Source organism: Danio rerio, chromosome 16 (genome assembly GCF_052040795.2).
Source record: "Danio rerio strain M-AB ecotype USA chromosome 16, GRCz13ab, whole genome shotgun sequence".
NCBI classification, from domain to species: Eukaryota; Metazoa; Chordata; class Actinopteri; order Cypriniformes; family Danionidae; genus Danio; species Danio rerio.
In genome coordinates this window covers 59,304,836-59,326,418 of record NC_141036.1, presented here as the reverse complement: position 1 = coordinate 59,326,418, position 21,583 = coordinate 59,304,836, and the positions used below count along the sequence as shown (strand labels likewise).

The 21,583-nt window shown below is 36.1% G+C and overlaps 4 protein-coding genes across 11 annotated transcripts in view; 2 read left to right on the top strand and 2 right to left on the bottom strand.

Annotated features, from left to right (window-relative positions):
* Positions 1-1,068: 1,068 nt before the first annotated feature.
* Positions 1,069-7,959, top strand: LOC141378099 (uncharacterized). The gene is made up of 4 exons (XM_087288263.1): positions 1,069-1,330; positions 2,679-2,735; positions 4,217-4,393; positions 4,677-7,959. The coding sequence occupies exons 1-4, from the start codon at positions 1,112-1,114 to the stop codon at positions 4,758-4,760; spliced, it is 537 nt and encodes a 178-aa protein (XP_087144389.1). The 5' UTR covers positions 1,069-1,111; the 3' UTR covers positions 4,761-7,959.
* On the bottom strand, positions 4,519-10,517 carry LOC141374996 (serine/threonine-protein kinase pim-2). 2 transcript variants are annotated; one of them, XM_087288271.1, is made up of 6 exons: positions 10,216-10,517; positions 7,954-8,079; positions 7,777-7,808; positions 7,398-7,653; positions 5,114-5,236; positions 4,519-5,030 (listed from the first exon to the last, which is right to left on the bottom strand). In XM_087288271.1, exons 4-6 carry the CDS (start codon positions 7,630-7,632, stop codon positions 4,930-4,932), a joined length of 459 nt encoding a protein of 152 aa, XP_087144397.1. In that variant the 5' UTR covers positions 7,633-7,653; positions 7,777-7,808; positions 7,954-8,079; positions 10,216-10,517; the 3' UTR covers positions 4,519-4,929. The 2 variants fall into 2 exon arrangements, with proteins under 2 accessions (XP_087144397.1, XP_087144396.1); XM_087288270.1 differs by lacking the exon at positions 7,777-7,808.
* The window catches only part of LOC103908994 (uncharacterized), a 33,449-nt gene continuing 22,026 nt past the window's right edge, over positions 10,161-21,583 (top strand). For 3 of the 4 annotated variants that reach the window (XR_015512069.1, XR_015512067.1, XM_087288020.1), the window contains exon 1: positions 10,399-10,527. Coding sequence is in view for 2 of the 4 variants with exons in the window: in XM_087288020.1 (XP_087144146.1) it covers positions 10,401-10,527 (127 nt within the window). In the remaining 2 variants the exon portion in view is untranslated. Of the gene's footprint in view, positions 10,528-21,583 lie in introns of all 4 variants that reach the window. The other variant, XM_087288022.1, reaches the window with a different exon arrangement.
* On the bottom strand, positions 14,601-20,045 carry LOC110439018 (serine/threonine-protein kinase pim-2-like). 4 transcript variants are annotated; one of them, XR_015512187.1, is made up of 9 exons: positions 18,535-18,770; positions 18,355-18,443; positions 18,218-18,259; positions 17,466-17,591; positions 17,289-17,320; positions 16,910-17,165; positions 16,674-16,796; positions 15,433-16,175; positions 14,601-15,357 (listed from the first exon to the last, which is right to left on the bottom strand). XR_015512187.1 is itself a non-coding variant. In XM_087288238.1 (7 exons), the coding sequence occupies exons 1-7, from the start codon at positions 18,620-18,622 to the stop codon at positions 16,072-16,074; spliced, it is 828 nt and encodes a 275-aa protein (XP_087144364.1). In that variant the 5' UTR covers positions 18,623-20,045; the 3' UTR covers positions 14,601-16,071. The 4 variants fall into 4 exon arrangements, 2 of the variants coding, with proteins under 2 accessions (XP_087144364.1, XP_087144365.1); XR_015512186.1 differs by lacking the exon at positions 17,289-17,320 and having other exon boundaries at positions 18,535-19,121; XM_087288238.1 differs by lacking the exon at positions 17,289-17,320 and having other exon boundaries at positions 14,601-16,175; positions 18,535-20,045.

Sequence of the window (21,583 nt, the reverse complement as noted above, 5' to 3'; positions counted from 1 at the left end):
CCGAGGCTCAAACCAGAGACCTTCTTGCTGCAAGGCGACACCTACTGCGCCACCGTGCCGCCAACTCTTGAAAATCATTTTAAAAATGCATTTTATGTTGAACGCAAAAAAAAAACATGCGAGGTCATATTTTCCCTTGCGCGCGCTCCGGCCCCTTACGCTAACAACATAGGATTATAATCAGGAATTGTATGTATTGAAATGTATTTTAAGATAAAATACCAAATACCTCAGTTTAAAGTGTATCAAAATAAACTACAAAATACAGCAGCCACAAATGTATTAAAATAAAATACTGAATTTTGAAAAATGCAACAAAATATTTGACATTGATATTTGATAAGAGAGTTTATTCCTTACCTTTTGTAAATGTTTAAAATTGGGAATGTTTCTGCAGAAGACATGTCAGTGTTTATTTACATGTAAACTATTATTTTATAATGTAAGGATTTGATTGTGTAAATAAAACTATGAGTGTTTATATGCATATTTATATATAGGTCTAAATACATGTTGTATGTATGTTGTGTGTTTTTGTCCCTCTGTCCGGGCACCACTGCGAAATTTTGCTTAGGGCACCATTTTGGCCAGCAGCAGCGGCCCTGAAAGAGTGCATCATGTGTGTGTATATTTAAACTCACTTTCTGATACATTGAATTGGCTTTTATATTTAGCTAAAAAAATAAAAACAGTATATCTATGAATAGGACATTTAGTTATGCGGAAGCGTTTACTTCAAGTGTAATATTTGGCCATGCAGCTTTCATTCCCCCCCCTACTGGACGCATCAGGATTCAGCCTGGATCCAAGTCTACAGACGCCCCATATAAACTACAAACGCAGATCATGTGGTAAACTACAAACATGGCGGACTCTCGCGACCAACGCTCGAGTAGAGAGGCCTCGGTAAAGATGTTTGAATACAGAAAAATATTATTAAGCAACGTTTTCTGCGATATATTTGATCAGGAACAACAATGTGAATTTTTAAAAAGACGTGTTTTAATTTCTGAATGCATAATTATCCTGCTGCCGAGGATGACGTGAGGAGATGATTGACAGGACAGCACAATCCACGGTGACGGTATCTGTTCACAACTCGCGAGTCTCAATGGCGGCCAATAACGGAATATTGGATATATCCAGCGAACAAACCAGTTATTTGATACTCCAAGAGGACATTTCTGCTATCATTGACTCAACATGTCTCTTCACACAGTTCTCCTGTCCACAACGGACAGTGAAATGTGTATTTTCTCAAAGCTGCACCACAGGTTTAGTTCCTCCAACTTTATCTTCCGGAACTTCCGGTCATCCGTCTCGACCACAGGTAAGCTCTCTTTAATTAAACACAGGGGAGAAGGTGATGATTTATGTCAGGAGGGAAGTTGTTCCACCCCTTGTTTCTAGAAAACCATAGGGAAAATAGGGTATATGCCGAGCTAGTGCAGTTCCCATGCTGATACACTTCCGGTGACCTGTTATTGTGAACTTTTTACCATTTTATACGGTTCCTTACACAGCATCGATGTTGTAATGTCATTAAAATACATTCAGTTAAATAAACTGTAGCATTTATTTAGTTGCTGAAGCGTAAAACGAGACAAAAAGCTGTTTTCTCGCACGCGCCCGTCAGAATCGGCAGGCTAGCGCAGAAGCTCCATTGAATATACTGGGGTAAAATAAATGCTCATATTATAAAGACATGGCGGGGGAAATGTAATTTAATGCAGTGCTTCTTGTACAATCTGAGACCCACTTTATATCAGATATCACTCAGCTAGTGGAGATCGCTGATTTTTAAAGAAAACAGACCTCATGACCTTTCGGCATATACCCTATTAGTTATGTGACCACATACTTTAGAAGAGTCCTCCATTTTTACCCATCCGACCTCCAAAGAGACACTATTATGGCGAGCCGTTTTGACATTTAATCTATAACCCGCACTACTATTTTCATGTTTACTAGAACTTATTTTTTTAGATGTTAACTTAGTATTTTTATTCCATTAAGTACTAGTATTTATTCTTTAGATATCAGCGCTTTATAAAAATAAACTAGTGCTTAACAGGTATACAGATTTTAGTTCCCTTTATTTATAGAATTGAACAAAATATGTATTTTACCTTACGTCAGGGGTGTCAAACTCAATTCCTGGAGGGCTGAAGCCCTGCACAGTTTAGTTCCAACCCTGCTCCAACACACTTACCTGTAGGTTTCAAACAAGCCTGAAGGACTCAATTAGTTGGATCAGGTGTGTTTAATTAGGGTTGGAACTAAACTGTGCAGAGCTGCGGCCCTTTTGGAACTGAGTTTTACACCTGTGGTTAACGTGTTTATTAAGTATACCTGAGGTGTTTGTTAGTGTGTGCTTCTTCTTTAAATTTCTAAGGGAGCTTAAGTTGTTTAATTTCCTGTTTTGCACCCGCCTCTTCCCTTTCTGCACTGAAGGCACATGGGAGAGGAGGGTGTCTGCTGAGCTCCAATTAATCCTAAATCATCTTTACTTTAAAAATCAGTTTTGAAGCTAGTTTTTATGTTTAAATAATATTTATGTCTTTATTTTTCACATATATTTCATTATTTTTGTGATTTCACTTCAATTGAGGTTTTGATTTATTTTGGTCCAATTGAAGCTTGTAATTGCTAAACGCACTGTACTTTCCCTTTAACAGAAAAGCTGTAAGGTCGAAGACACACTGTACAAGCTGTGCTTTTGGTTTATTTATCAGGTAGGTTATTCACTTATTGTGATTTGTGAAGTTTATATTATTTGGAGTTTTATTTCTCTCCATTTCTCCCCTTTCTGCACTGACTACACACTTTTTGTGCATATATCATTAGTGATTAAAGAGCCCTCACAACTGCTGCTATCCATCTGGTTTTTACTTCATAGGAAAAAAAAGAAAATAATGCAGAACCGGTTACACTTACTCATTAGACACTAGCTCTTTCTATTAGATACTAATACTCATTCATTAGAGACTAGTATCTACTTAATAGGTACTAGTAAGGCTGCTCGATTTTGGGAAAAATCTTTATCACGATTATTTCGGTCAATTGTAATCACGGTTATTCAAAACGATTATCAGTTGAAGTCAAAGTTATTAGCGCTTCTGAGAATATTTTTTAAAATAAATATTTTCCAAATGATGTTTAACAGAGCAAGGAATTTAAACAGTATTTCCTCTAATATTTTTTCTTCTGGAGAAAGGCTGATTTGTTTTATTTCAGCTAGAATAAAAGCAGGTTTAAATATTTTGAAACCCATTTTAAGGTCAATATTATTAGCCCCCTTAAGCAATAAATATTTTTGATTGCCTGCAGAAGAAACTACTGATATACAATGACTTGCCTAATTAAGTCTTTGAATCGCACTTTGAATCTGAATTCTTGTATTTTGAAAATAGTCAAATATTCTGTGCTGTCACCATAGCAAAGATAAAATAAATCTGTTATTAGAAATGAGTGATTAAAACTATTATGTTCAGAAATAAGTTGAAAAAAAAATCTTATTTCCATGAAACAGAAATTTGGGAGGAAAAGGGTTGCTAGTATCCAGGAGGGCTAATAATTCTGACTTCAACTGCATATATAGTTATTTCTACCCTGCAAAGGAAAGAGAAATAAATACAATAGAATAAAAAATATGAAACAAACTGCTTTAAGCATCTTCACAGTCAGAAAAACACTTTAGCAACTAAAGTCCTTCAGTCAAGAGCAGTGAGGGATTTTTTCATTTTGTTGTTTGATTAATAATCACAAAAACAGGCGGCAACAGGAACATCTGGCGCTTTCACTTTAATGGTTTCTCTTTCACGTCTTTGATTCTCAACCGTATGTTCATTACACAAATCAGGGTTAATATAATCACTAAACACTGCGTTTAGACACCTATTTGACCATTAAAGCGCTCACATTAAGATGACTTTAGATGTGTGTGCTCTGCTCGTCTCAAGGTGCGAATGAGACCGAATGCTGAGCGGCCGCGTGCTTATGTGTGTGCACGCCACACACACATAAGCACACGGTCTTTCGCGCTGCTAAGTTAATAATTGTTTATCCCGATTAATGGTTTTTCATAATCGTTAGAAGCTAAAATCGAAATCGGATTTTCCATTAATTGCACAGCCCTAGGTACTGGTACTTATATGGCAAGCCGTTTTAACATTTAATCTATAACCCGCATAAATATCTATTTTCTTGTTACTAGAACTTACACTGGGCTGCACGGTGGCCTCACAGCAAGAAGGTCGCTGGTTCGAGCCTCGGCTGGGTCAGTTGGTGTTTCTGTGTGGAGTTTGCATGTTCTCCCTGCGTTCGCGTGGGTTTCCTCCTGGTGCTCCGGTTTCCCCCACAAGTCCAAACACATGCGGTACAGGAGAATTGGGTAAGCTAAATTGTCTGTTGTGTATGTGTGGTAATGGGTGTGTATGAGTGTTTCCCAGTTATGGGTTACAGCTGGAGGGGCATAATTACATTTGAGCTCTGAGTATTTTTGCCTTTTAAAGCAAATTTTATGATCAAGGTTTTTTATTGTTGTGTCAAAACATTTATAGAGAATTTTGAGAATATCTCATGCATGTTTTAGTACTTTAGTAGGCTACACAGTAAGTCTGTACAGTTAGCAAGATGTTCTAAACTGCTGGATCATGCTGGTCTTTCATTGTCAGGCTGTGGTGAATTGTGCCAATCTCCGGCGTTGCCTGCGCACATCAGCCATGATAAGAGTGACATCGGTTTCCCTCCTCACCTGATTGGCTGACGTAGGAGCTGTCAGTCTAGAGCTGGTGGACCAATAGGGATGCTTCAACCGGCCCTCATTTACATGCAGCTCTGACTGCAACACTCACGGGAGAAAGTGCAGAAAGTGGAAAGCATAAACTCCTCATGTTCATCAATTGACTAAAACGGTCTTTATTTTCACTAGTCCCTAAGCCACGGCTGATTTAGAATCTTCATTGAATGCTGGATCTCTCCTGTAGTATTCAAAGGGGACCAGCAGGCAGCCATAAATCCCATGAAGTCTGTAACAGTTTAAAAGAGAAAGTTGGTTAATCGTGGACACAAAACTGACATGTGTGGAAACATGTTAGAGTCGTCTTCTTACCTGTAGGTATGCTGGAACAATGTCTTGCTATATCCTGCACGATGGTAACCAGCTGATTCACCGTCCTTTTTTCCGCTCTCTCGGGAGATATCACTGTGTCTCGCTGTGGGTAATTCTCTGGATCTGTCGGGAAGAGATGTGTAGAGTTGAGATCAGCTAAAACCCCATTCAACTGATTATTAGAGACTAACAGGGGTGATAGCGTTCCGGCACCACGCCGGATTTCCGGCGTACTGTGGCTGCGGGGAAAAAAAAAATCAGGTTCAGGGATATTGATCTGTCATTTCTCTAGATTCACAGACTTCACTCACTGCTGAAAGCGCCGGATTGGTTTTTATCAAGTGCCATTTTGTGTGCTCGTGAATCATCTTTTGAGTGTAGACGCCATGTAAATAAAAGATTAATTGTGTAATTTAGAGAGCTTTATAAATGACGGGACAAAAATATATTTCCCCCTTCTCCTTAAACAACTTAGTGTTTCAGCTATGAAATAGTTCAGTTTTGTATGTAGCCTAATGGCAAAGTGTTTATATTTAGTTTCGTTTTTTATTCAGCTTATTTAGAAAAACGTTTGGAGCATTTTTTATTCGTTAAAAATATTTTTTTTTTAACGAACAGCGCCCAGCGGAAGACCATCATTGTCTGTTTGATCAGTTTGCCTTCTCAGATCATCACGACTTGCCTAAAATAAAAGATATAAAACAGTTCAAGTATAAAACAATGGTAGCTTAAACGTTAAAGAATGTGTGCTATTAGGCACATAGTTTGCTTATAAAAAGCTTGCAGGACATCGAGGCGCCAGAGCAATCACTTGCATTTTTTCAGTGGGAGCAATTTAAAGTTATCCGTCATTTTTGCTCACAGAGTACGAGTAATACATCAAAAAACGTTACAGCGTTTTTATAAAATAAAGAAAACCAAAATTATGCGCTTTCTGTCGTCTGGTTTTTGAACAGGAGCGCTTAACAAAATGTAGCAAAATGTATATGCCTCACAGACATAATAAATATATTTATAGAAAGCTTTAAATTATTACTTAACGAAATAAAACTAATCGAAAACAAAAAAACTCCTTCATGTAATCCGTAAAGATGAATTTCTAATGGCGAGTCCAAGAGGAGATTGCCAGTCAGGATCTTTGCGACACTGACTCAGAATAAGTTTATTAATAAATAATTAAGATATGTCCTTACTTTTTCCTCGACACATTCATTGTTATTTGTTTTTGCCGGTGCTTGGGGCGAGTTTTAGCTTATTGTGTGCGCTTGAACGCGGATTCACAGTAGCAGTTTTAACATGGAGTGACACGACATCTGACTTACAGATGACACCGGCACATGCCACTGAGTGTAGTGACACTTCCGGTGGCACGTCCGGTTTTCCACTGTCATGTGTCACTCGCTAGTGGCATGTGTAGTGACCTGTGTCACTCAGAGTGTCGCGCTGCATGTCACTGCAGTGACATCGACACCCGGCGAAGCTTATGACATTAATTAACACGAGCAAAACCATATTTAATCATTACGCGACTTTTAACCTAATTTATTGCATCGCGAGTTAGTTTATTTGCTGAGCTACTCCACGATGTTTTAATTTAAACGTATTTATTTTATGTATTCATAGTCATACTTCCGTATGTAATATAGTCATTTGACAGTACATGTCAGTCAAATTTATTGTGGCATGCTTATGTATGGGAGGGGTTACACTTATCTGTTGTACCGTATATTATTGCATCCTGGCAGTTCCTTTGTTCCCTACAATATGGACTTCTCTATGTTTTTAATTCATTCATTTATTTTATTATTTAACTTATTTTCATTTTAAGGTATTTTAAATAATATCCTTTAAAAAGTTATAATAAAATGCATGTTGAAAACTCATAACATATATGCATGTAAGATAACAGGTGTCATTTGCCTAATGATTTTTAAATATTAAAGCAAAGACACTTATAAGATTAATGTGCTTATAACGTGCTTATACTGACACCTACTGGCACATGTCACAAGATCACTGACACTGGCATGTGTCACTGACATTACTGGCATGTGTCTAAAAAGAGCCACTTGACAATAATGATGATCAGGGTTACACATAGGCTGTTAATATATTTGGGCCCAGGGGCCCACAAGTTATGTGTTAAAAGTGCGTTGCATACATAGTACCCCCACCCCTACTCACCTCAGGGGCAAGGAAAAAAGTTCAGGCTCAGGAATTTTTTCCACTATCAGCCCTGGACTAATGAACGCTTACTGTTTCCTCCTGAAATAATCAGACTTACCATGGGAGATGTGCAACCCACATCCAAAATCTATCAGCTTAATGTGCAGAGGCGGACTGATGACCAGGATATTATGATAGTGGATATCAAAATGACAAATTTCCTTCCTCGTGCACGCTTGAGCCGCTTTCACGATCTGCTGGATCAGTGTGCGAGCGTCTCTCCTCTCCAGGTGTGGGTGCTCCTTCAGGAATTCTGCTAGAGTTCTGCACAGGCCGGGATGCTCTATCACCATCACTATTGACTTGATCGTTGTCTGAAAGCAAATGCAATCAATTAAAATCAAGCACATGACAGCAGTCCTCAGGTCAGTCTTTACACTGGCTTCCAGTTACATTCAGGATAGATTTTAAAGTAGAAACAAGTTTATTTCCCTTACCGCACCGGCATATTAATAACCCACGAGCTCTTCTGAAATAAGACAGAGTTATGTTCTTGTTCAGAAATGCTTCTTGATTTAAGAATTTTTAGTTACAAAATCAACAAAACAATAAGAAACGAGACAAACCCTCTTACAGTGCATATTTCATGTAATGTGCTGAATAAACAGACTTACCCCGTATGGTGATTTCTCCTCTTTCACCAAAAACCACTCTTGGAGTTTGATGAGGAACCGGCAGGGGGAATCTCTCAAAATGGTCATCATCACCACTTCCTTTGGGAGCTTTTCAGGATAGCCAGGCTAAAGATAAAGAGCACATTAGCTGCATATCAACAACATATAATCCTGTTTTCCAATATAACGGTAAAAGAAAATCTGTAAATCAGCAGTTTCCCGTATTTTGTGTTTCATGTTTGTTGTGTGTGTTTATTTATGCTTTTGAATTGCATTGTGGGACATATATTATCTGTACTGGTCTTGTCAATTGTGGTGTAAAAACCTGGTAATTAGGCTTCTGACGATATAAGATTTTCATGTTGTGATCAATTGCGGAAGCTTTATTATTAAGATATTGAGCTAAGCTGTGAAACATTACTTTAACAGGGATAATACTTAATGTATTGCCTATTAAATACATGCAAGAAGATTATAAAGTACAATAGTTAACACTAAAATTAAGCATAAACTAAACTACTTTATTTAAATTAATTGATGTTAACGAGGACCTTACTGTGCAGAGTTAACAAACAAAAGGCTTACAAATAGTCACTGAATTTTCAATGTCGTAGCCCAGATTAACATGAGAAAATCTTCATGTTTTAAAACAAATAGCCTATTAAGTCTTCAACATGTCGCAGAATACAACAATCTGAATATTCTTTAAAGACAAGCTAAACGTGTAAATAATAATTATCCATGGCATGTTAGATGCAACAATATTGTGCATGTTCATTATTATGATATGTATGATTACTGGAAATAAACTGCTTGTACTTTATCTTTTATATATAGAAATATAAAGGTCATCATTAATAAAGTAAAATAAATAAATATGTATATATATATATATATATATATATATATATATATATATATATATATATATATACATACATTTTGCATATAGGTCCAGATAATATATAAAATGACATGAACTGTTTTTTCTTTTTTCAATTTCCATTTCTTACTTTTCTGAGGATTAAGAATTTTTTAGATATTTGGACTAGAAACAAGTCAGAAACTCTTAAGTAAGAAAGGGATTTTTGCAGAGTATTTATACGTAACTTTTTTTTTTTAGCGAGCATTAAGAATTTGATGCAAGGATTCAGCTTCATTTAAAGAAAACAGACTATCTCTAGTGATATTGTTGTCAATAAATAAATGTAAAAAAAAAAAATCTAATGTTGTCTGGGTTTTTGTTTGTCAGGTAGCTAAATGGTTCTTGGAATTTTTGAAAGTAGTGAATTGTTTGTCTAAACGTTCAGCAGCTGTCTGGTAGTCAATACCACTACATTATTATCACAGCACATCATTACTCCATATTACACTGCATTGTTTGGTTATATTTTTGTTATTTTCAAAATGCAACTTTATATATAAACAATCCAACAAAATGCATGTTAACCATTACACTTTCCAACTAATTGTTCAATTTTTTTTATTAAATGTATCTAAATTACTTTGATATTGGGCTTTTGCATATGTGAAATTGTTTGGTGAGTGTATCAATTCTGCATATTATCTAGTGAGTTTATAACTTACTTTCTGATAAATTAACTTAGCGTTCATATTTAGCGTAATCTAATTAAAATACATGTTTTTGTGAACAGGACATTTAATAATGTAGGAGAGTTGACTTCAAATGTATTATTTGGCCATGTATCTTTTATCCCCTACTGGACGCATTAGGAACAACAGGGGCGTAAAACTGTGGAGCGTAAAACTGTCTGGATCCAAGTCTGCAGACGCCCCATAAAGGATCTATCTTCAACAAAGCAGCGACACAACGCTAGCCCGGATGGTCTTGCAGTGTGAATACATCTGTGACACGACTACTTTCAAAATCATGCAGTCTGAACTCGGCATAAGGTAGTAAACTACAAACATGGCGGCCTCGCGCGACCAACGCTCAATTAAAGAGGCCTCGGCAAAGATGTTTGAATACTGGAAAATATTTAAACGTTTTCCGCGATATATTTGATCAGGAACAGCAATGTTAACTTTTAAAAAGACGTATTTTAATTTCTGAATGCATAATTATTCTGCTGCTGAGGATGACGTGAGGAGATGATTGACAGGACTCGTAACTAGGCAACACAACGGTCCGTTAAGGAAGAATAACGGTAGTTTGTCACGAAGCTTGCGTTTGTCAGTAAAAAAGTACGGTTTCTTTGAGAAAGTTCAGATAGTACGTCGTATGATAACGTTGGGTCTTACCTTATCTTGAACGTGTCTTTATCTCACTTCTTTGCCGTAATTATCGCCACAATCCACGGTGACGGTATCTGTTCACAACTCGCGAGAGTCTCAATGGCGGCCAATAACGGAAAATTTGATATATCCAGCAAACAAACCAGTTATTTGATACTCCAAGAGGACATTTCTGCTATCATTGACTCAACATGTCTCTTCACACAGTTCTCCTGTCGAGAACAGACAGGGAAATATGTATTTTCTCAAAGCTGCACCACAGGTTTAGTTCCTCCATCTTTATCTTCCGGAACTTCCGGTCATCCGTCTCGACCACAGGTAAGCTCTCTTTAATTAAACACAGGGGAGAGGGTGATGTTATGTCAGGAGGGAAGTTGTTCCACCCCGTGTTTCTATAAACTTAATATTTTATACATGTGTGAATTTTGTGGACAATTTAGCATCGTTTTTTTCATTGTATGTATCGTTACTCCAGAATATTTTGGAAAGATTTGGAATTGTTTATTAACAAAAAACGGAGTATAAGACAGAAATTGGTTTATTTGATGTACTGTTTTATTCTGATGACGATAAATTAAACTGTAAAGGACAATATATTTTTAATTTGTTTATGCTGTTAGGAAAATATCATATACATAAGAAAAAGTGGGCTCAATGTAAACCAAACTTTACCCATTTTGTGAATTACCTTAAAGTATATGTAAATCTTTTAGAACAATCACAAAACAAAAAGGCACTGAAAACATGTAATGATCTGAAAACATTTATATTTCATGTAAATTTAATTTAACTTTATATATATATTTGTTTTTTCTCTTTTAGAAACTATGTGAAATGTAATACCTCTCGTTCTTGTGGCATTGAGTTACTAAAAATAAATAAATAAATAAATAAATAAACACCCCTTGTTTCTAGAAAACCAGAGGAAATTGGTTATGTGACCACATACGTTTGAAGAGCCCTCCATTTTACCCATCCGTCCTGCAAAGAAGAGAGACACTAATGCAAACCGTTTTGACATTTAATCTACAACCCGCACTACTATCTATTTTCATGTTTACTTGTACTTATTTGTTCTAAAAAAAAAAGTCTAAAAAAATAGTACTACTGAAAAACTACTAGTATCTATTTAATTGATAGTAGTATCTAATAAATAAGTAATAGTACCCAATGAATAAGTAGTATAATACGCAAGTTGTAGTATTTATCAAATAAGTACTATCTAATTAATAAATACTAGTCCCTAATGATTAACTACTAGTACATAAAAATATGTAGTCTCAGCTGGAATACATACAAGTCAAAACTGAACAGTTGATATCTCAATGATAGATCCCATAGAAATCAATAGAAAACAATGTAATTTGTTACTAGTCACTATTACAATAAGTACTAGCATCTCATAAATAAGTACTAATATCTAATAAAAATAACTACTAAGCACTAGTATATTTTGTATATAAAGCACAAGTATCTAATGAATAGAACTTTATCAGGGTTCAACGCTTAGGATTTTTTCCACTGGCCCAACATTGTTTATATTTTACAGAACAACTAACCACAAAATTATAGGAGCAGAAAAAGTCAATCTGTCTACATGTTTTGTGCTTTAAATGAGGAAAATAAACAGGCAATTTGGATGTGACCAAAAAAGTCTGCGAGTTTAGAGCATTAAACATGCTTTGTAGAAATTCTGTGAAATAATCTGCACAACCCCCCAAAAACTATGCTAATCAAAAGGATACGAGTTGAACCTCTGTAGAACAAACATGATTGTTTTTATTTTATTATTATTATTTTTTCATTTATGAGGAAAAAGCTTTGTCATGGGTGTGACGTCTCTCTGTTATGGATGTGACAGATGTGAAATTGCCGCTTATGTGACTTTGGTAAATCAAATATAATATTGAAAACATTGACAGATGCATTTTTGAGTATTTCTAAAGTACTGTCAAATACTTGCTTACACTAAGAACGGAGAAAGTTTCGATATTTTGGTGAAAACTTTTTTCATGGCAAAGTTGACATTTGCATGGAATTGCTCATATGTTTTTTATAAATAATATTTACATATACATAGCGTATGTGTATAATATATATATATATATATATATATATATATATATATATATATATATATATATATATATATATATATATATATATATATATATACATACATACGCTATCGGCCAAAAGTTTGGGGTCAGTTCTATACATTTTTTTTCATGTTTTTTTTTAAAGAAAATTCAGTTCATCAAGTTCATTAAATGTAAAAGTTTTTTTTAAATTGTTAAATATTTATTAAAATTTTAAATAACTGCTTTGTTATTAAAAATATTACACCAGACATTCATGCTTTTATTATTACCATTAATAATAATAATATTAACAATAACAATTAATACTAGAGTGATTTCTGATGACTGGAGTAATGAAGCTGAAAATTCATCTTTAAAATCACTGGAATAAATTATTAAATTTAATGATAAACTACTTTTAAACAGTTATTTTATAGTACAATAACATTTAACAATCATAAGACACTGTGATATAGCCTAGTTCATTAGTTCGTTGGACTGTTTTGTTTTCTCACTACAATCGATCAGCTTAATCAGGCAGAGATCCACCTCATTTAGGCGATCTGGGACGGATTGATTTGGTGCCGAGATTGCTGGACTCGCATATGCCAAACAAACCGTATTGTTGAATCCTTATTGTTGAGCCCTGTTTAACGAAAAAAGATACTGATATCTAAAAAACAAGTACTAACCTGAAAATAGATGAAGGGTTCAGATGGAAAAACCTCTAAATGCCGTTGAAAATGTTCACCTAAAATGAGCTTTTTTTAATCAGCCTCCTATGTTTATGTTCAGTTATTTCACTTGAAAGGCAATGAAAACTTATTCATCACTATAAAAGTGAAATTACTGAGACTACACACAGGATTCAGGGAAAAATGCTAATTTTAGAAGAAAATATTAAATGGCTTTTAGAGGGTTTTGCATCTAAACTCTTCAGATAGTGTGGGTTGTAGATTAAATGTCAAAACAGCTTGCTATGATTACATTTTAGCTCTGAAAACTGCTTTTATTTTGCCTTTCAAAGCAAATTTTATATGATCAAGGTTTTTTTGATTGTTGTGTCAAAACATTTATAGACAAGCTTGACAATATCTCATGCATGTTTTAGTACTTTAGTAGGCTACACAGTAAGTCTGTACAGTTAGCAAGATGTTCTAAACTGCTGGATCATGCTGGTCTTTCATTGTCAGGCTGTGGTGAATTGTGCCAAAGAGGCTGGGTTAAGTTGGCACAACTCACCCCCATTTATGATTAATTTCAGCGTATTATTTTATTTTGTGTACTGCATTCTTACATTTTACCACTTAAGCTTTGTGACTTTATCATTGTGAGCTTTGCTGGTAACAACAAATCAAATAGCTATGTTGGATTGATGGAAACGATTTATGATGCAAACATCAGCGCAAAGTGTTGCAAAAATGATGGAGTCGTTCCTAGACGTGACACACTCAAGAAACTACCCACAACCCAAAAACCTGCTGGTACAGCCAGAGGCGAGCAGAAGTTCACATTCCCCTGCAGCGTCAACAAGCGTGGTGTAAAGTAGTAGGCCAGATCTAAATAGTTGATGTTCTTTGGTTCCACTATCGCTAACAATGTATGAAACTGAGCTGTGGACGTCCTGAAAGTTGAAGGACAATTCACCAAAAACTAAATTTACCTCGTTTACTCAAGTATTATGAACACAAGTGAAGATATTTTGAAGAATGCTGCTAGCTGGTACCCACTGACTTCTAGTAGCAAAAAAAAAACAATAGATGTCTATCAGTGCAACAAGCAACATTCTTCAAAATATCTTCGAGTAAATAATGGCAGTTTTCATTGTAATTCTAGCACAAACTGAAGCATAAGTGTGTGTTTCCATTACAGTTTAATGCAAAACTTACATTTTCCAAAATCTGTTGTGAAATGAAGGCATTTCCATTCTAGCCATTGTTATGTGAGTAAACCTCAACATTTGCTGGTCAGACCTTGAAAAAACCCCAAAAAACAGTTCAGTAGATATTACAGTAGGTTTACTCAAACCATCGTCAACACACTCTTATTTTTCACATTATCCTACAAATGGCAGGGCAATGTGCTTTACACATTACATGATGCTTAAATATTGTTATATAAAGGCTAAATTGAGTCTGCAGTTTGTAAAAATATATTTGATGTTTTGTGTTGTTCACACTTATTGTCAGATAAACACACAGATAAAGTAGTTCAGGCATGTTTTGAGTGCATTACAGTCCCGTATTACTACGCTGAAGGATTTCAGTTATGTTAATGCAAGGAGCCGGTGTGATGAACAAAGAGCAGGAGTCAGAGATACAGTTTATTGAAGACAATAGTTTACAGTTTGATCAACAGAAAACAGCTTCAACACACTCCATAGGGGTCATAGTCTCAATTTCACAGAAATCATAGAAAGAGCAGCACACATGTGGTCAGTGACAAAATCAAATCAAATCAAATCATCAGGAATCCATCAGGAATTCATAATTCTGACATGATGCTGTTTTCCGCTTCTGCTTCCCACATTGTGCACTTCCTCCTGCAAGCGTCGCAGTCAGAGCTGTATGCAAATGAGGACCGGCTAAAGCATCCTCATTGGTCCATTAGCTCTAGATTAACAGCTCCTCCTCCAGCCAATCAGGTGAGGGGGGAAGCTGACGTCACTCTAATGACTCAGAGGCGAGGACAGAGAAGTATATAATAATTAACAATCGCTCTTAAATAACAAACTGTGACAGACAGGAGAAACTAAAGAAACCAGACATAAAGCAAACAATGAATACAAGTTGTTTAAAACAACTCTAAAAACTAAGGCCTTACCAAGCCCTAATCCTAACCTAACCCTAACAAACACCCTAACCCTAAACAATAAATCAAGCGTTTAGATGAACTGGGAAAGCAGAAACAGAAAGAAAGAGGTGAGATTTGGCCTCTTTACTGAAAGATGATTATTTCTGTTCTGTATGTCTAACCCTAAACCCTAACCCTGACTGATGATAGTTCATTAACAAACACGTTTAACTATCAAACCTTTAACTATCACTAACTTACTCCATAACTATACCTCAGTTATTTGAAACGATTAATGCTGTCCTGCCGCAGACAGATTCTACCCCAGCTGAGGATTAGCGGCTAACACTCAATCTCCAGCATCACCTGTGCGCATCGGCCGCCATAAGACTGACATTTATTACTCATTTATTTATTATTTATTTATTGCCACATCGGCAACTTATGGCTATTTCATAGCAAAATGGATATACATAAAAATATTACATGATAAAGACAATTTGTAAAATATAAAAATTTGTATTACAATAAAAAGTTACTTGTACAAATATGTAGGATATAAATAAATAAACTTTAAGATTTAAAATACTGAAAGACTCTTTGTGGTGGTACCTTTGTAAAAATGTGCATCAAAGTAGTCTAATAACATTCAAACTTCCACATTCCAACAAAATATGTTTTAGGATAAGAGCCATTACAGTGACATCAGCTTTCCTCCTCGCGTGATTGGCTGGAGGAGGAGCTTTCAGTCGAGAGCTGGTGGACTAGACTGAAACCGGCCCTCATTTACATGCAGCTCTGACTGCAACACTCGCAGGAGGAAGTGCAGAATTTGGGAAGCAGAAGCGGAAAACAGCAAAACAATGTGACATAAATGGAAGTCTGAAAACCTGTTTCCTGCTGCTGATGGGCTCTACGTCATGCTGAACCACTTGGAAAGCATAAACTCCTCATGTTCATCAATTGACTAAAACAGTCTTTATTTTCACTAGTTTCTTAGCCACGGCTGGTCCAGAATCTCATCCACTGTATGCTGGATCTCTTCTACAACATATTGAGGGGACCAGCAGGCAGCAATAAACTCGATGAATCCTGTAATAATTTAAAAGAGAAAGTTGGTTAATTGTGGACACACAACTGACATGTGTGGAAACATCACACACACACACACACACACACACACTCTTATCGATAATTATTTACACAGTTGGCATTAAGAAGGAACATAGAAACGTGATCTGACTAGCATCTAGCGGCTAAATGTGTCTGGGAAAATATTCAAAGGCTTTTATCTTCATAAACAGCGTGCATGTGAATGCGTCTGAGTGTTCTGATTGGCCAGAGTAGACGTCTCACATCAGCGTGTTCTAAGCGAGAACACGCTCTTTCCAGCAATCTTCTTTCTGCGTTCACACAGCGCAGCATTCCAGCAAATTACCGGTAACATTACAACTTTCAGGAAAATAGCCAGAATGAAATCTCCTGTATTTTCAAAAAGGGTTTTTTTGCTATTAAAATGGGGTTTGGGTAATTTCTGACCCATTAGTCAACAGGAGAGTTGAACAGTGTTAGTTAGAGTCGTCTTCTTACCTGTAGGTATGGTGGAACAATGTCTTGCTATATCCTGCACGATGGTAACCAGCTGATTCACCGTCCTTTTTTCCGCTCTCACTGGAGATATCACTGTGTCTGGCTGTGGGTGATTCTCTGGATCTGTAAGGAAGAGATGTGTAGAGTTGAGCAAACAGATCAGCTAAAACCCCATTCAACTGATCATTAGAGACTAATGAACGCTTACTGTTTCCTCCTGAAATAATCAGACTTACCATGGGAGATGTGCAACCCACATCCAAAATCTATCAGCTTAATGTGCAGAGGCGGACTGATGACCAGGATATTATGATCGTGAATATCAAAATGACAAATTTCCTTCCTCGTGCACGCTTGAGCCGCTTTCACGATCTGCTGGATCAGTGTGCGAGCGTCTCTGCTCTCCAGGTGTGGGTGCTCCTTCAGGAATTCTGCTAGAGTTCTGCACAGGCCGGGATGCTCTATCACCATCACTATTGACTTGATCGTTGTCTGAAAGCAAATGCAATCAATTAAAATCAAGCACATGACAGCAGTCCTCAGGTCAGTCTTTACACTGGCTTCCAGTTACATTCAGGATAGATTTTAAAGTAGAAACAAGCTTATTTCGCTTACCGCACCGGCATATTAATAACCCACGAGCTCTTCTGAAATAAGACAGAGTTATGTTCTTGTTCAGAAATGCTTCTTGATTTAAGAATTTTTAGTTACAAAATCAACAAAACAATAAGAAACGAGACAAACCCTCTTACAGTGCATATTTCATGTAATGTGCTGAATAAACAGACTTACCCCGTATGGTGATTTCTCCTCTTTCACCAAAAACCACTCTTGGAGTTTGATGAGGAACCGGCAGGGGGAATCTCTCAAAATGGTCATCAACGCCACTTCCTTTGGGAGCTCTTCAGGATAGCCAGGCTAAAGATAAAGAGCACATTAGCTGCAAATCAACAACATATAATCCTGTTTTCCAATATAACGGTAAAAGAAAATCTGTAAATCAGCAGTTTCCCGTATTTTGTGTTTCATGTTTGTTGTGTGTGTTTATTTATGCTTTTGAATTGCATTGTGGGACATATATTATCTGTACTGGTCTTGTCAATTGTGGTGTAAAAACCCGTTCATTTTTGGAAGCTTTGGTATTATCAAGATATTGAGCTAAGCTGTGAAACATTACTTTAACAGGTTTAATACTTAGGCCCCGTTAACACTAATATGTTTTAGTTTTAAAATACGAAACATACCCTCTCTTTAGCTGAATATCAGTTTTAATGATCAATAATGGCCATTATAAAAGTATAACGTACAATAAGTTTATACATTATAGTAAATACAGGCAAGCAATCATTTAATATACAAAATGTACGTGGTTAGAAAACTCGACAGAGCACAGATAAAGGTCCCATCATAACCGTAAATAAACAGAAAACAGCAGTGAATCACAAAATAATTGACAGATATTTGTATATAGTTTGTACATATTACCACAGCCGTAAACAGACTCATTTATTAAGTGTATTTTGTGAAGCTTTAAATAGACTTACCACATAGCTGTCGTACCTGGAATCAGTCATCTTGATGGCAAACTGTGGATGAAAAGTAGAATAAAACATTAGTGAGCAATCAAACATGATTTCTTCAAAGTTTGTCATCTTAACTGGACTAGGGAAAATAGACTTACTCGTTTTCTGTCCGATTTTCTGTATCCAACATAGACGTCGCCAAAGCTGCCCTCTCCTATTTTTTCTCTCACATCATACTTTTCTTCCACTGAAAGATAAAAAAGCATGTTAATTTGAGACAGGTTCATGTTTTGCCTGAACAGACATTCAATAATAATACATTCAAATGTAAAAGTTACCAGAACCAGGAGAAGGCCCTATTCTCGGTGTAGATGATGGACTGCTGCGTCCCGAAGGACCAGGAACATTAGACATACTTTGTTCCATTAACTTATCAGTTAATAACTTTCTCTAAAGTATATCAATCAATTTACTGCAATTAATTCTCTGATTGTAAATCTGTTCGCCTTGTCTGAGTGTCCAAATGCGGAGCTTCTCAATATTCGTCTACTCTGTCAGGCGTCTGGTTAATTGTGACATTCGCAGAATAGAACGCGTTCTATTTAATCAGATGACGTAGGATGGAGGGAGACCAAGATGGCGGCGCCCTAGGTACAGGTATTCGCGTTTATTCTTCAGGATTTAAAAGGTAAAGTGGTATGTCAACCTACTGCTTAACACTGGTGATGACATTATAAAATACGCATGGACGTTATACAACTCTTTTGACATCTTTGTGCGTGGGGAAAAGAGGCAAGAATAAAGTTAATCACGCAAGGTCTGGCATGAGTGTTTTTTCCCACACGGCGAACTTGATGGCTCGGCATCGGCCTGTAGCTCTGGACTGAATATCCAATGTGATACGGAATCACGATGCGTTGACACTTGTCCGAACTTGAAAAACGAGGATGTTATAGCTGAGCTACAAGTGAATAGTTTGACGACGTCAGCGACGGCGCGACAGCGTCTTCTACCGCGGGTAATTTATTTATTTAATTTTTATCGAGAAATTAAGCCTTGTGCAACATAAGGGCACTTATTTATGCATGTACGACCTTTTCCCCTCAAACCATAACAGGAGTAAATAATTTAATTGGTTTTAACGTCAAACTAACTTTACCGCGGTGCTTCACCGGGATGTCGGCGAGCACAGAGCGGCTCTTGTGAAGCAGAGATCGGCGCGCTGAGAGGAAAACTAATCGCTGAACGCAAGTGTACTTGATTGTAAGTGCTACAGTTGAAGGTGCTGTTTAAAGCAACATGATGTTACCGAAAATGTCCGATAAGTAGTTCTCAACATATTAGGAAAGATCGTTCCAGATGATCTTCAGGACAGTGCTGATATTGCTTACCGTGTGGGTCCCAAACGCGCTGATGGCAAACCAGATCGGCCATAATCCTCTTCACTTTTCGCCGCGTTCGTGACATTACTCGGGCTGCAGATTTCTGAAAACTGACTGCATCTATCAAAGTGTCTGTCACCAGATGACAGGGCAGCACGAGACAAGCTGTGGCCTCTCGCGAAGAAAGCACGCGAGGAGGGCAAGAAGGCATCTTTCCGCAACACTTGCGCTAATTGATGGAAACAATTCACTTGAACTCCGATGTTCAGTGACTGTTTACACCAGAGGACTTTTCATCACGTTTACGTGTTAAATATAATAAGCTTAAGCTGTGTAAAGCTAACACGAATGTGCTGGATTAGTTTTTATTATTACTTTTACCAATCTAAATAAAACACTGTATTTTGGGTTGTAATATCCAGGGATGGGCAGTATTTATGATACAAGTGTTTAAAATATATTTCAAATACAAAATAGTATTTTGTAATTGTTATTTTACAGGGTTTATGAAAATGGGTGAATATTTTGTATTAAAACACTTTAGTGTTTTGTGCTTTTAAAATACTTTGTAAGAAATCTACATGATGACTAGGGATGCAACGAAAACAGGTTTTGGTTGTACGATTATAGTCTGGGATAATCACGGTTAAAACGATTATTGTGCGTTTTTTTTTATTTCGAAATAGTACTAGTTTAGAAAATCACATATGAAATATGTGAAATCATATTCAAAATATGAAACCTGAAAGTAAATAGTTTTTGATAGTTTTAAATTTAAGCATCATATTAGTTAAGTATTTCCCATTTAAATAGTACAAATGTAGTCAAAGACTGCTAAACCTCTGTCTGAAAGGCACTAATATGCATGTAAACCTCGTGCCTCCATTGGAAGTAATGAACTTGTGCGGGTGAAAAATGGGATATGTGAATGGCCCTTAGTTATCTCCTTTGAGGGAGCAACACAATAATATCCAGCTGCAGGTCCGCAGAACCACAGACGTTTCAGGCACACACGATCTAGGCAAACCATGTACGGTTATGACGGATGTTAATGTTATTAATGTCTTCTCGGACATCGTCATCAATTTATTTTTACATGTATTGTCAATAAATATTATAGTAAACAATAATAATAATAAACTATTTCACAAATATTGCGATCGAGACAGGCGAATAGAGAACATTGATCATAGACTTGACATCAGTCATCATAGATGATCAGTCATTATTATTTGACAGTCAATAGCAGATACTCATTTGCTGACATTGCTAAAACATTTTGCAGAGATATATAAACAATCTAATTGGACAGAATTATTTTAAATATAATGGTTTTAGTTATAATGAAGGAAATAATAGCAAGTTAATATGTTTAGACAATTTTGAGGCATGAAAACAAAAACAATGGTCCCAAAGTATTTCCTGTTTTACACTTTTGATTTCTCTAGCTTCTGAGAATTCAAAGAGAGCCACATATTGATAAATAACTTTATGATAGCTGTTATAACATTAAGTTATGATAAAATTGCCTCTTGTTACAGTTATGAAATAGTTTGATAACTAGCAGGAAATGGACCAATGACATCTCCGCATGAAATGATACATTTTATAAATGTCCAGTGATTTAATAGTATTTTATTTGCTTAATTTTCATATAACTTTCTTATTAATGGTTTCCCATATTAAATATTATAAATTATACTAAGTCATATACTGTTTTTATATTGTAATATAGTGTTTTAGACCATAAAGTACTGGTGATTTGTGGTAATTATAGTTATATAAACAAATGAACTGTTAATAAAAACTGTTAATAAAATAAAAACCTATATATTGCGTTTTCATTCTGAAATAATGTGAATCACATGAACTGTGCAAATCTGTAAAAACAATTGGGTGGGGGCGGGTCTCTTATAGTAAAGGCAAAATAAAGGCTACAATATAAATTTAGGCAAAACTCTGTATCAGTGCTAATGTATGACTGTTCTCTTTGTGTGACAAGCTT